Source organism: Symsagittifera roscoffensis, chromosome 5, assembly GCF_963678635.1.
Source record: "Symsagittifera roscoffensis chromosome 5, txSymRosc1.1, whole genome shotgun sequence".
Lineage (NCBI taxonomy): Eukaryota > Metazoa > Xenacoelomorpha > Acoela > Convolutidae > Symsagittifera > Symsagittifera roscoffensis.
Genome location: NC_087066.1, coordinates 35685851 through 35701162, shown reverse-complemented (window position 1 = coordinate 35701162; position 15312 = coordinate 35685851). Strand labels below are relative to the sequence as shown.

Below are 15312 nucleotides of genomic sequence, written 5' to 3'. Positions count from 1 at the left end.
TTCCGTAGGATTGTACCTTCAAACGGACTCTGCAGTGGTACTGCAGTAGTGGCAGTTTACGAGGTGGAGGCATAATCCGTGTCTTAACCCTTCTCTGTTGGTGGTTGATTCTTCTTGGGAATCAAGGTGTCCTTGTACCCGTCTTCGATTCTGTCATCGGCGTTCCAATCCTTGGCTTTTTCCTTAGATAGTATAGATTTCCCCTTGTCTAAAATTCCAAGGGATGCTTTATCCGACTCCAGTTGTTTCCAAATTGTATTTGATTTTCATTTAAAATTTCGAAGGGAGAGCATTTGATTGTTGATTGGTAGGAGGTTCGTAAGTTCCAGATAAATTTTGATACAGCGTTTTGTAATGTAAATTTTTGTGTTTCTTGGGCCATGGCTATCAATTTGATTTTTACAGTATGTACAAGTTTTTCAACTAATCCGTTGGAACGATGGTCTCCTACTGTACAAAATTTTATTTTAAAATAATTTGAATCGCAGAATAATTTAAAATCTTGACTTGCATGGTCGACTTTAATGGAATAGGGTATGCCATGTAAGAATCTGTAATCTTGCAGAAATTCGATAACTGTTTTTGAAGAGGTAGATGAGGTAATTTTTGCCGAAGGAATTTTAGAAAATCGATCGTTGCAAAGTAAAATGTATTTGTTTGATCCCCAATATGAATCTAAAGGTCCAGCGAAACCTAGGTTAAGTTCCTCGTTTGGTTCTAGTGGGGGGGGGGGAGTTCACTGGCTTACGAATTGGGAGTAAATTCTGAGCAGTTTATGCCGTGAAAGTAAATTTGCCTGTTAATATGGGTCACCAGATGTATTGGGCCAAATACTTCATTCCAAATTGACCAGGATGGGTTTCATGGAAAGTCTTCATCATCGCATTCCTCAGGGTAAACAGTATAACAAGTTTGCCATCCATGTAAAACAATCCATCGGATTCAAATAAATCTCTGGTAAAGTGTTTGAAGTAAGAGGAGTTCGCATTAATCGTCACAACTTTGTTTTGAAGTGTTTCTACGATAGGGCTCAACATATGGTCGTCTTCAGTCAGGAGAGCTACAAGCTTGGCGTCAAAAAGAGTATTTAAATCCAAGGGACGATCGGGCAACTTCACATTTTCACGGTATTTTTTACAAGATTCTGGCAATCTTCCAATAAAGGGAAATCTAAAGATATTGAAATACCGGAGGTAGACGGATTAGTTACGATTTTATAATTCTCCATATTAACAGTATCTACAATTTTTCAACCTTCAGATGAAATAAATTAATCTACAATTAAGAATTAAGAAATAAAAAAATGCGGGGTTAGAAATAGAAATAATTAAAGAATTTGTGTTGGAATAATCCGTAGGAATGCAATTTGAAGTACAAAATTCAGTTCTATAGTGACTAGATGAACAAATTGGAAAAGTCGAGTTAATCAGTTTTAAAACTGATGCTATAAGGTAATTATGTAATTTTGCGTAACCAGAAATTTCCAAATTTGAACCAATGGCTAAGCAGGTCTTTCTTTGTTTCTCCGACAGATTGATTGATTTAATAATTTTTTTGATAATTTCTACTACAAGTTTTTTGTCATAATGAGATATCGGTAAAGTTTTTTTGGTGGAATTCTTGAAATTAAATCATTAAAACCCGTATCTTTTCCTGCGAGGTGTTTGATTGTAAAGTTAAAAGGTAGTAATCTATCCACCCATCTTGTTAGTCTGCTATGATACGTTTTGTTTCCGTGGTTTGTTGACAGAGCTGAAAGCAGTGCTTTGTGATCTATAATTTTTTTAGAAATGTGAAACATAAATGTAATTTTTTTGTAGTGTTCAACAGCTCAGACGACTCCTAACAGTTCGAGTTCCTTGGTGGAATATTTTGACTCATGGGGGTTTAAAAACCGTGAGGCAAAAGAAATCGTTCTCCCATCACTCCCGTGGAGTTGTTCAAGTGAAGCCCCCAACCCATTGTGTGAAGCGCGTCTGTTTTTACTCTAGTTGTACGTTTTACGTCAAAATGTGTATTTTCCGTGAGGTTGATGATTTCTTGTTTGATTTTTTCAAATGCCTTTATTTGGTCTGAATTCTACTAGAAGATCAATTTTTTATTCAGTAGAGGTCTGAGTGGGCTTCCTAAGGAAGCTAGGTTCGGTACAAATTTGGTGTACTGATTTTTATATCCAAAAAATGATCTCAATTCTTTCAGGTTTTTTGAATAGGTAAGTCCTTTATCGCTTCCGTTTTGTCAAATAAAGGGAAAATTCCTGTGTTTGAGATTTTAAATCCCAACCATTCAATTTCTTTTTGAAAGAATGTACACTTTGACCATTTAACTGCGAAATTATTTGACTAATGTAGGTAAACTTTTTAACACAATGTTTTTGTGGTCTAAGAAAGTTCCTTTGGATGCAATTAAAATAGCATCCAAGTAGCAGTTGGTAAAGGGGATAGAACCTAAATTTGAGTCCATTACTCTTTGGAATTCGTTAGGCATATCGCTTAAACCGTAAAAACCAGTTGAATATTGGTAAGTGCCATTAATATTGCCGCCCATTATACTAAAATTACATTGGTTGCTGGTAAACTTGTGTAAAGCGAGTTGGCTGCATGCATTTTTTAAATCTAAATTTGTAAACCACACTCCTCCAACGGAATCATTTACTATTTGTGCCGCTACATTGTCTACCAGTTCATGAATATTCGGCATCTGGTACTTATTCTTGTATATCTGTTTGTTAAAAAATTTGGAATCCAGAGCCAATTTGATCGATTTGTCTTTTTTACAATCAATGACGATTGGTCTAATAAAACGATCTTCGCCGCAGTTTTCAATTTTTTTAAAATGTCCTTCGTCTTTTAATCTATTAAGCTCAGTTTCAACTGAATCCAGTAAGGGGAGGGGGACTCGTCTTCCTTTTAGTTGGATGGATTTTTGTGGTTCGTGAAAATGTGTAACTTTCATCTGATTTTTTATTTTTCCAATCCGAAGGAATAAGTTTTTAAATGTTTTAGAGATGTTTGTGATTTCTTTTTCGTTATCTGTTGGTGAGATAAAATTTATGGACTTACACAACTGGTTTGTTTGGAAGTGTGGAAAACACTTCTGTTAAACTTCTATTCCCACTTTGGGTAGGTTGTCATTTCCGAGGATGTTCCGCTCGTGTCCTCGGTCAAACAGAAGTGACATTCGTCATGTGACCAACCGTTGGAGAAAATCGGAAATATCACTACTTGCACAGCAACCGGCTCTACTAGTTGGAATAAATTTTTTGCCAATTTTTAAAACCTATCTTTTCAAATGGCATTTTATTAAATATTCCCTCCCCTGCCAAGAAAAAACATTTAAAAAAAAAACAAATTAATTTCTCATTTTTTAAAAAGCTTTCGCAGATATAAATGTAACCCGCTATCAATATTTGTTTGCAAGTACCTTAATTTTTATGCTATTCAGCCAGTGTACTGCTAGGGTAGGGTGAGTTGATGAAAAGGACTGCTGGGTCACCGATCTGAGTTGATTGCTGCTGATTTAGATTTCTCATGCTTTACTGGCTATGAAACCTAATTTCTATCTTCTCTATTTGCCCAAAAAAAAACAAAATACAAATGTTCAAATGAATTTCCTCTTTGCAGTGATTTGAGTTCGCTATATTCTGAGCTTATTATTTTTAAATGGTACGCACCATTCGTTTTAGATGCATTTTTACTCGACATTTAATTTGACCGAAATTTTTGCTGAAAAGGACAGCGGAAAAAGTTTAATAATTGTAAAATCATGTAACATGCAACGTTTTTTTACTAAAAAATTGTTAGTCAGGTCTGTTTTGGGTCCAGTTTTTGAATTACATGATCATTCGTAGTTGTTCCGACTTTCGATACAAAAGTGACGGAATATTTGTGCTCGGGGTGGGTTTTTTTTTCTTCAGACACATTTCGACTTTTTAACTAGCCATTTTTGACAGAATTTTTTTTTATCATTCAAAAGGTATTGTTGTCTTAAGCTTAAATTTGAAAAGATATTCCACCTGTGATCATTTTTCGTAAAGTTATGAGGGTTTAAAGATTGCCATTTTGGTCAATTTGGGACAATTAACGCGCGATATATTTCGCGCTATTAACGCGTAAGCGGAGATTTAATTGTTCCGACTTTCGATACGAAAGTAACGGAATATTTGTGCTCGGGGTGGGTTTTTTTCTTCAGACAAATTTCGACATTTTAACCAGCCAATTTTGACGGATTTTTTTTATATCATTCGAAAGGTATTGTTGTCCTGAGCTCAAATTTGAAAAAATATTTCACCTGTGATCATTTTTGGTAAAGTTACGGGGGTTTAAAGATCGCCATTTTGGCTAATTTGGTACATTAACGTGCGATATATTTCGCTCTATTAACGCGTAAGCGGAGAGTTAATCCGTCTTAGAAATAGTTCCAAATTGGTTAAAAGAAGCTTATGTGCCATAATTGGTTTGTTACAAGGAGCGAAATTTATCCTTTTGTACTTTATATGGCGTGTGGGGGATAATTTTCATGAAAAATTTCAAATTTTAGAAAAAAAAAAATTTTATTTTGTTTTATTTCAGTGAGTTTTTTAATTTTATTACTGCTCCATAAACCTTAAAAGGCAGTCGGAACATTCAGGGCTTCGCCCTGATACGAGCAGTCTTGTCCGTCTTTTAAATCGTTCCAAATTGGTTGAAAGAAGCTTATTTGCCATAATTGTTTTGTTACAACGAGCAAAATCTATTCTTTTAAACTTTATATGGCGTGTGGGGGGATCATTTCATAAAAAAATTCAAATTTTAGAAAAAATTTTTCATTTTTTTAATTATATTTAATTTTTTTATGTTACTACTGCTCAATAAACCTGAAAAAGCAGTCGGAACATTCAGGGCTTTGCCCTGATACGAGCAGTCTTGTTTTGTTTGAAAACAAATCGATCGCCTGGTCTGGCTATTTTGCGCTCCTAGCCTTCTGTTGTTGTTCCGACTTTCGATACGAAAGTAACGGAATATTTGTGCTCGGGGTGGGTTTTTTTTTCTTCAGACAAATTTCGACTTTTTAACTAGCCATTTTTGACGGAATTTTTTTATATCATTCAAAAGGTATTGTTGAACTGAGCTTAAATTTGAAAAAATATTTCACCTGTGATCATTTTTCGTAAAGTTATGGGGGTTTAAAGATTGCCATTTTGACCAATTTGGGACAATTAACGCGCAACATAACTCGCGCTATTAACGCGTAAGCGGAGATTTAATCCGTCTTATAAATCGTTCCAAATTGGTTGAACGAAGCTTATTTGCCATAATTGATTTGGTACAAGGAACGAAATCTATCTTTTTGTCCTTTATGTGGCGTGTGGGGGGATGATTTTCATTTAAAAAATTTCAAATTTTAGAAGAAAAAAATTTCATTTTGTTTTATTTCATTTAATTTTTTAAATATATTACTGCTGCTCAATAAACCTTAAAAGGCAGTCGGAACATTCAGGGCTTCGCCCTGATACGAGCAGTCTTGTTTTGCTTTGTAACCTCTAAACCCACAAATAAGTAATACTAACTCGTTGAGTTTTGTTCAGTTATAAGCATAGGGTGAAGTGAGCGTACCTGTCAAACTGGGTGTCTGTCATGCGGAAGCAGAAGTTCTCCAGTACCTTCCGCATCTCGTGCTTCTGCACATGTTCGTCCCTGTTGTAGTCGAACAGGTGCAGTGCCCTGAGGATGTTGTGCAGGTTGAGAGATATCTTCTCCCTCAAACCCCTCTCTATCTTGTCCATGTTCACATCAGGCTGCGGCGACTGCGTACGCATACGTCTGCCGCGACACAAAAACAAGTTAAAATTTTTTGAAAAATTAAAACTGTTCAAATTGGAGGGTTTGATAAAACACACAGAAGTCAAATTATGAAAAATGATGACTATGTGGTTGAAAAACTCCAGCAGACTTAGTAAGTCAATCGTTTATTTTATCGAATTTTTGTATTATTTTTCAAACTTTAATTTTGATTCCAAAAATCTTAGTATAGTAGTATTGTGCATTTATTTTGGTCATTATGATTATGTGGAGATGAAGCTAGAGTGATGAATCATCCTTTACTCACGCTCTATCGACGCTCAAACTATATCAGAAAAAATCTTATTTTAATTTATGCGAATTGGAGAGGATCTATCCCGACAACAAGAATAACCGTTTACTGTGTAAGTAGCACAAAAATTTCCACAACAAAATAACAAAACATTTCTTTCTCACAATGTGTTAACTTTGTCTGTGGTGGATGATATTTTATTCAACGAAAGCATAGAACTTAGAAAGACTCGATAGTAAAAGTAAGACAGGCATCTTCGACAACAGTTTTTACTTAGAAGTAAATAAAGATTAACAAAACAACAAAAAAATCTACAATTTTTTCCCCAAATGGCGCTAAATAAGTTGTAAAAATGAATTTAATGGAGTACAACTGAAATTTGAGGCCCTAATCATAAAACTGTGATTATCTATATAAAAAAGCCTGATTTATTACGCTAAAAATCAAAAACCTCGAAACGGTTTTTTTAGGTTATAAGTGTCGTACGAATCTCAACTGAAGGGCAGTCAGAAACATAAATTAACTATGATATAACTTGGCGCATCATAAGTTTATCAACCATTTATAAATGTTCATTGATGTTTTTTTGATAAAACAATCTTGAATCAGCGCTGGCTAAGAAGTACTACTTGAAAAATTGCGTTTGAAAATCAGTCAGTTGACCTTCACTGATTTTAGCTTCAAATATATGATTCGAAATTGAATTTAAAATCCAATAGTCATTTCAAAAAAAGTTAACTAACTAGAAAAAGTTTGATCATAAATAATAACTATTTATTTCTAACTCAATTTTCTATTCTGGTTAAAATGGAGTGATTTTCGTGGTGGTTTGAAGACAGCTCAAACATCAGGTTCCATGAGTACAAAAACAACAGACAAAAAACTGAGCTTACTAGAAAAACAGGTTATGTTCTTGAAAAAATGACTGACCAACAAATTTGCATCAAAAACTGGAAAACAATCAAAATCATATGAAAAAAGAGGCTGAGAGCACAGGAGCGTTGATTTAGTTATCACAGAAACAAGTACCTCCAAGAAGCGGCAAAAAGTCTGGATTGATAATGAAAAAAGGCCACAAAAGTTATTAAAATCTGAACCATTTAAAAGGCTTGCTGCATCAAAAAATGTTAGAACAATTAGTAGCTAAAAAAAAAGAAAACTGTTTATCAAAAAAAAGTAAAGGTTGAAGCAAGTTTTTTTCTTAATTTCCAATTATAATAATCTGGTATAAAAATGATATAAAAAGTCATTAGTCCTCAGGCTAGTATTACGTCGCAAGCATTGGGTCGCAAAATTAGGTCGCAAGCATTGAACTAACACTTCACGCGGAAAAAATTGAAACCATATTTCTTCGTAGGAAACCAAAAAAAAGCTGTTAAATTTTGTACAGATAATAAATTCATGGGCAAAAAAATTGAAAAACCCACAATATTCAATTATCTTGGAATAATAGACAAAATTCAAGCTCAAAAATCTGATAATTTTTCGGGAAAAAGCCAATACTGCATACTTTTAAAGAGACTGAGAAAATTGAACTAAAAAAACTGCTTTTTTCCTATAAATTTTTTTTTCAAATAGTTGTACAATATGGCGCCCTCGTTTGCGCATCAACTAATAGAACATAATTCGAACACCTAAAAACTCATCTTCATTTGAAATTCTTTTTTGTGAGATGATTTGGAAACAATTCATAGTGTTGACATAGTTTCACTCGAGTTAAGTTAGTTTTTGGGGTTTTTTAGCGAGATTTTGGGAATCAAAAACTTCAAAAATTAAAAAAGTTTCTGTAAAAAAACTGTTTTCCAGTATGTTTTTTTACTAGTACTTACAAAATGCTTAGGTTCAGTTTTTTCTTTCAGATCTTTTGTATTTTTTAAGACTATGTCGGAACAATTTGTATTTTTCTTTACATTTTATACGACTATTATCGGGACAATCTGGGCTACTTGCACAGTAACTGACTGTCCTTGTTTCGATATGTATTTTAATGTGTTGCGAATTTTGATATTAGTCTCTAAAGGCCGTGAGCCTGTCGAAGGCGAACCCTTCTGTTTTATTTACTCATTTTCTACAATTTTGAATGAGATTCTTTTTTATGTGCCTCCTTGTCCTTGTTTTGCGTCAAGAAAGTTCACGTGGTACCATTATTGAAGCAAAAATCGACAGGCTTTGATATACTTGCTGCTCAAGTGCAAGCAAGAGTTCGAGTTAGAAATCTTTTGTGAGATGTAACCCAGAAAAAAAAAAACATTTAATTTTAACTTAGAGCATAGAGCCTTGATGTTATAGAATTTTATATTCAAAACTCACTTGCTCATGAGTTGTAGCCAGTTAGATGCTTCCTTCATAGATGACTTATCAAATCTCTCCTGCATGAACAGGACATAGTTCACGCAGCCAGTCTTGTTGCGCAAGTGTCTCAATGGACCATCCACCAATTGAGTGAACTGTGACTCAGACAAGTCTACTCCCATGCCTTCAGTCAACACTCTCTTCAAGTCACTCACTGTCACGTGCAGAGTATCATCTCGGTCGTACACTTGGAACAGCTACAGAAACACATAGAAGCGGATTTAGGAGGGGTATGGCCAACCCTAAAAGTTTTCTTAGAGTGACTAGGGCTCAATAAATACTAAGTTTGAGGGCTTGCCTTAAAAAAAAACTTTCGAAAAAATTTTTGGCTCAATTATACAAAAGTTGCCACAAATTTTTTGGCTCATTTTTGCAAAAGTTTCCAGCGGGAAAAAAAATTTAACAGCATTATGCTTCAGTTTTTTGAAAGTCCGTCACCCTCACTCGAAAAAAAACTAGATTCACCCATATTTCTCATTGATTTGTAACTTTGAAATCAGATATATACCTTAACAAATATATTATTCCATTGGGCTGAAGAAACATTTTCTTTTCACAGTGAATTTTAACATTCATTAATTTTATCTTCAAAAGCTTGATGTTCATAACAAAATGTTTTGCAATAATGTTCTTTGCCCAAACATACCTGTTTGACCTCGGTAAAGTTTTTAGTGATTGCTTTCTTCAATTTGGCTTCCACTTCGTCTAGATTTTCTGATTGTTTTCCAGCTGCAGATACAAAAACATTTTCTTTGTGTTATATTTAAAATTTAACAGTCTTAAGTTATATTTGGATAAATAAAAAAATTGAACAAAGAAAAGTGTTTTTAACTCGCGATTTTTAGCTTGTTCCATGTTGTTATATTCTTTGATCAACATACCGACTAAGATGGGTTTGGAGTGAAATGCGTTCGGATTTGTCTTTCTGATGCCATTAGGTGGCATGCTAGTTGTAGTCGTGGGCTTTATAGTCATCGATTTAGCCCTGAGGAGTCCTGACTTGGCCCTGCCACTAGGGGGCTTAGAGGTGAGTGTTGAGAACTCGGGGTCATTCAGGGGCACCACTCTGCCACTGCTGTTATAGGGCGTCACTATCAGTCTGTCCACTCCAGCCGCCACAGACATGTCTGAACTTGAAAAAGAGCTGCTAGAATACTTATATCCTAAGAATTCTATTCATACCCAAATCCTCAGAAACAGTTGAGAACTCCTGGTTTATCGTGCAAAATTAATGGACTCTTTTTGAAACGGGCTTTTTTGAGCAAGTGTTAAATTAAAAGTTCAAAAAACCATTATTTTGGTTTCAGCCAAATTTCTACTAGCATGTCAAGCCTGGTGTTTTACCTGATTTTTGACGCGAAAAACTATAAATCGTAAAATATGATTTCGCAGCGTTCGAAGTGAATAACTTACTTGATAGTCTCAGGTAATAATAAAATGTCAACAGTAATTAACAAGGATTGACAATTTAACAGATGATATCTGGCTTTAATAGGGATAGAATTGGATGAACAAGATGACGGTAAGGCTGTCTTTTTACTATGTCTAGCAGAGATGTTACTAATGTGCTGATAGCGTGTTCTGTTTACAGTACAGTTGGTTGTGGTGTTGTTATATTTTGAATATATTTATTTTGCTGATGTTTTTACTATAGAGCCGGTTTATGATTTTCGCTCTTTTGTAGCACGTGCCATTCGTTCGTTTTTCACCAACGGGATCTCCTCGCGATTCATGCGCTGATAGAAGACCAGTATCAAAACGCATTTTCAAGCTAGCAACAAAAGAGATCAAACCGGCGCAGTTTTAGCTCTTCAAGTCCACAATATTTAACTGGAACATGAGAAAGAACATTTGAAGTGACAAGATACCAGCTCACTTTTTCACTTACTCGTGTTGACGCTCAGTGGTCAAAAGTGGTCAACGCTTTGTATTCGAATTGTTTTTAATTAACTTTGAGCAGAGGATTCAATCAACTTAATTAAGCATATATGCTCTTTTTTATATTTTTGGTCAACACAGCATACATTATTGATATCATCAAAAGGACTTGACTCAGTCACTCTCCGACGGCTATATTTACTTCTCTTCATTCCCTACTCAGTTTTTTTTTTGTTGAGCAAAGCTCTTTTTTTGCGACTCAAGGCAAACTTTTCATTTCTAGAACTTTCACGTGGTACCACTATCGCAGCTTAAATAGGTCTAGCTGTGATAGACTTTAAAATAGAGGTCAAGTGAGAGCTCTATCTCTTACACTATCGAAGCCATAGCAAGGGATCGAATACATGGTCTGGATCTCAAAACAATTTTCTCAATCGAAGGCATGATCTGACGATTTTTCGCAATAACCTCAATTTCAATTTTACTATTGTGTTTTAAAAACAATATGAAACTTTAACTAAGGACTACGCTGAAAAGTTCATTACACTGAAGAACAAAAATTACCGTATAGAAAATGAAGTTTTTTGGATTATTTTTTCATATAATTCATTACCGTAGTGTTTAAATAGTCAGAAGAGCACCAAATCGGAAATACTTTTTTTCCACAAAATTACCTGCATAAAATCAATTTTGGGACGCCATAGCTGAGTGGCCATTTTTTATGCCATACTTAATCACTAGTCGAAGTATTTGCAATTGAGCGGAAAACATCCTATAATAAAGTTCCCGACGGTTCACAGGTAATATAGTTAATTATAATCAGAAGTAAAAAAGCAGAAAATCTAATACGAGTTTTGAAAGGTTCCGAGCTGCGGGCGTGAAAAAAGTTTCACTTGATCATTTAAGGACGGATTAACAGTTTTTCATAAATGGCACATATAAACAGTCTGTGAAAACGTCGACCAACTTTTTTATGTCGACAAAAAATGGTTTTCTTAAGCCAGAGGTTTTCTAAAAATGGGTAATCTATATTCTTGAACAATATCTTGTGTCCAAGTTACATAAGACCCTGATGCTCCGATGTATATGGTTTCTCTACGAGGCCAAACTGTGCATCGGATAGGCGAACAATTTTGTGTCTGTATGTTCCTGGATTCCAGAGACAAGTCTTGAAAGATGTTTCAAAATATAAGTAGATTCCACTTGAAAAATTTCCGTGGATTCCGCGAAGAAGTCCCTTTAACGTGTACTTTGTCGGACATTAACTTTGTGGCGGATTCCGCAACAAGCGAATAACAACGTTTGTTGCAGATTCCGCAAATTTATGTGGATTCCGCTTACAATTTGCGGAATCAGCTAACAATTTGCGTTTCCTTTTATAGTTGCGGATTCGACGACAGCTTAGATGTTTTAAATACATATAAGTTTTTGCTTATGGATTGCACAAACTGTTCCGGATTCCGCAAATTGTGTTGCCGATTCAACAGTTTTGTTGCGGAATTCCTCAAAATTGCATGTTTTCGGAGCGGTTTTGAGCAAAACTGTTTTATCTATTTTTCCGTGGAAACCGAAACAGCAAAAAATCTTTAGCCTAAAGCGGAATCAGCTTACAATTCACAAAATTCACAAATTGGCCTCGTAATGTTAAAGTGTGAATGTAATCAGGTACCTGCCTATGCTATATCTACTTACTATGTCTTTAATGATCAATCTGATCGGTTGTTGAAAAAATACACCCTCGAAAAATTGAAATTAAATCTTGAACTGACTAACAGAATGTTAATTATTAGTCTTATTGCTCTGACCATTGAAAATGGTAAGGAATTTTGTCTTCGGATGAGATTAAAGTTTTTATGTTTCTCTTCCAAGATCAGGAACCAAAAATAATCATTGGAATAGGTCTAGTGATGTATCAATAATGCAGAGTTTTTTCAGTCTTGACTCAAAATTAATTGAAAAACTTTCAGAGTGTTTTCTCAGTCTTGAGAAAAACTGGTATGAAAATTTCGATTTTGTTTTAATTTTAAGCAAACATAGTGAGCGACCAGGCTTGTTTCTTTCGACCAAAATCAATTATTACAAAATATCATCGGAATGGATCTTAATTTTTGAAACAATGTCCCATAAACAATTACGAGAAAAACGCGTTTGAAAATTTTGAAAACAAGTTTTATTTTGAGCGAACAACACCAGAGAAAAAGTCAATTAAAATTTTTTTTTTTGTAATGAAAACTTTAACTCTAATTTTGGATGCTCTAGTTTTGGAAGCTTCATTTAGCGTTTCTTTGTCAAAGTTTTTTTTAAATAAAAAAAAATATTTCGCAAAAAAATATGTATACCATCTTTACAATACTTTTTGATTAATTTTCATTTTTTATATCTGCGCGATCAAGGACGGCGCTGATTTAAACTATCCGGACAAAAACGCATTGAATTGAGTTGACTTGAAGTATGAAATAACGAAGAAAAAATTTAGCAGAATTGTTATAATTTAAATTGTTTTGCGAATTTCGGGCCCAATTTACCCCAAACAAGGATCAATTTCGACTTTTTTTAAAATGAAAAAAATATTTTGCAAAAAAAATTAAAAACCATCTTTACAATATTTTTGATTAATTTTCATTTTTTTATATCTGCGCGATCAATGACGGCGCTGATTTAAACTATCCAGACAAAAACGCATTGAATTGAGTTGACTTGAAGTATGAAATGACGAAGAAAAAACTTGCTTAAAATTTAGCAGAATTGTTATAATTTAAATCGTTTTGCGAATTTCGAGCCCAATTTACCCCAAACAAGGATCAATTTCGACTTTTTTACTCATTCAAGAATTACAGCAAAACTATTGACGTAGTTTTTTTTATCATCACAACACGCACAAAAATTTTTTTTTGCAAAAAAAAATGAAAATAAATTTCTGATTGATGGGAACATTCTATGCTAATTGCACAAAACCGGCTAGTTGCTTTTAAAATTAATTTTAATTTCAATTAGTAAATCTTGGCAACGATTTATGGTAAGACCGTTAGTGGTTTCTTTGGACAAAAACAAGACAGAGCTGCTGGGAGTTCGAGCTTTCTGGGGTGGCCCAACCCCAGAACTGACCTCTAAAAAAGACCTATGGCACGTTCATTCCACGCATTGGTCAATTTTTTTTGACTAGATCAAGGAGAGAAGGTTGTGGTCTAAATGTTTTACTGAATTAGCCCAGGGAGGCTATTGATGATCTTTCTCCAAACCAGGAATGCAAGACCGGGCATATTCTAATATCAGACAAACTCACGGAAGCAGAAAAGCGAAATGCACGAAATCCGGCGATGGGATCGAAAAACTAACGTCCTTATCGCATATAGGAATGGGGCGTTGTGGCAAATCGGTAGTGATGGTGCCAAGCAATCATATGATTGAGGGTTCAACTCGCACGTGCGCTGTAATTTACAAGGTGAACTCTTGTAAGATACCCATAGCCTAGTTAACCTTAAATAATTAACTTTCGGGTTACACCTCTGGCTGGTAAACTAAAAAAAACTACTCAAAAACATTCCAAAAATCCTCTATAACGATGCTGATGCTAGAATCGAACCACGGCTATTCTTTTCTCTGGGAAATGAAAAGAACAAATGTTTTCTTACAAGAACAACCTCAAACGAACCTTAACTCAATCATATCCTGATTTTTTCGCTATTTATGATCAATTTGTTACACGCAAAAATATTTTGTTATTGATTCGACCCAATTGTTTTAATGATCATCACGCAGACAAAGAAAACTTGAATAATTTCATATTAGGCTCCCAGGTCAAGCATCGAAATTTGATGATGGTTCAAACCCAATAAAGAGGAACTTATCCGGCACACTTTCATAACAAGAATTTCATTTTTCACCGAAATATGAAATATGACGCACCAAATTCGGCATTACTTCCAGAGAAAAAAAACCGGAATATTTGTGCTCGGGTGGTTTTTTCGTCCTTTCAACTAGATTTTTTTTGTCCGAGCGTGCCTAGTTGGCCGATTTGAGACAATAAACGCGCGATAAGTTTTGTGGTTTTAACGCGTTAGCAGAGATGTAATCCGCCTTGAAATTAGTTTCCAAACTGAATTGAGACATGAAGTTTACTGTATTTAATTTTTTGATATATGCGAAATCCTCATTTTGTACTTTACATAGCGTATGGGGAAAATTTTCAATAAAAAGTCGAAAAGTTTTTATAATTTACTTCTTTTTTTTCTGAAAATTTTATCCATCTTTTAAAGTGAGCACTACTCCATCGATTTCGATTTCAAGTAGTAGACTGAACAGTCAGGGCTTTGCCCTGATACGAGCAGTCTTGTTTGGTTTCAGATTCGAAATCGATGAAAAAGTAACCAAACCGAACCGAACTTGTGTTAGCCTTATCAAAGACTTGTTTTTTGAAACAATTCCGGTTGTTTCCAAACATACATAACATCCTCGTCCAGCATTTGTATCGAGTAAATGAAACATTACATAATTCAATTCGAGACAAAATTTTAAAAGACAGTAAGACCATTTAAAAGGCAAACTAAATGAGAATTTCAACTGTTGAACAAGTAATAGATTTGATATAAAACTTGTTAGGTTAAATGTTTCTCAACGCATTTCTCGTCATAATTGTATACTTGTATTACCGGGACACCAATTATGAAAAAAACGCAGTTGGACAAAAATTTTTGAAAAAAAAAACGAAACATGTTCTGCCAGCGCAACTTTTAGCTTGCCTTGATTTTGCGCACATTGAAATTCAAAATAACTCAATTAAGCTAAGAAAACAGGGTAGACATTACAATTTTTTTGTGTTAAAATCTTGAACATTTTTTTCAACCTATCAAATATTCAAAAAAAGAGGCTAAAATAAGTTCATGCTGTTATGAAATAAAAAAATTGAATAATATTTAGACCTCAATTTTTGGTGGTAAAATGCGAATTGATAAAACGCCTGAATTCTTTTTAGTTTGAGTTCATCTTGTATTAAAAAACTCAAGATTTTTT

The 15312-nt window shown here is 34.3% G+C and overlaps 1 protein-coding gene across 1 annotated transcript in view; it reads right to left on the bottom strand.

The window, feature by feature from the left end:
- LOC134846960 (EF-hand calcium-binding domain-containing protein 6-like) overlaps positions 1-10092 on the bottom strand; it is a gene marked incomplete in the record, with an annotated part of 31054 nt that extends 20962 nt beyond the window's left edge. The window contains 5 exon segments of the mRNA XM_063864419.1: positions 5595-5801; positions 8383-8621; positions 9071-9153; positions 9306-9556; positions 9769-10092. Coding sequence (XP_063720489.1) covers positions 5595-5801; positions 8383-8621; positions 9071-9153; positions 9306-9549 — 773 coding nt within the window.
- Positions 10093-15312: the final 5220 nt, after the last annotated feature.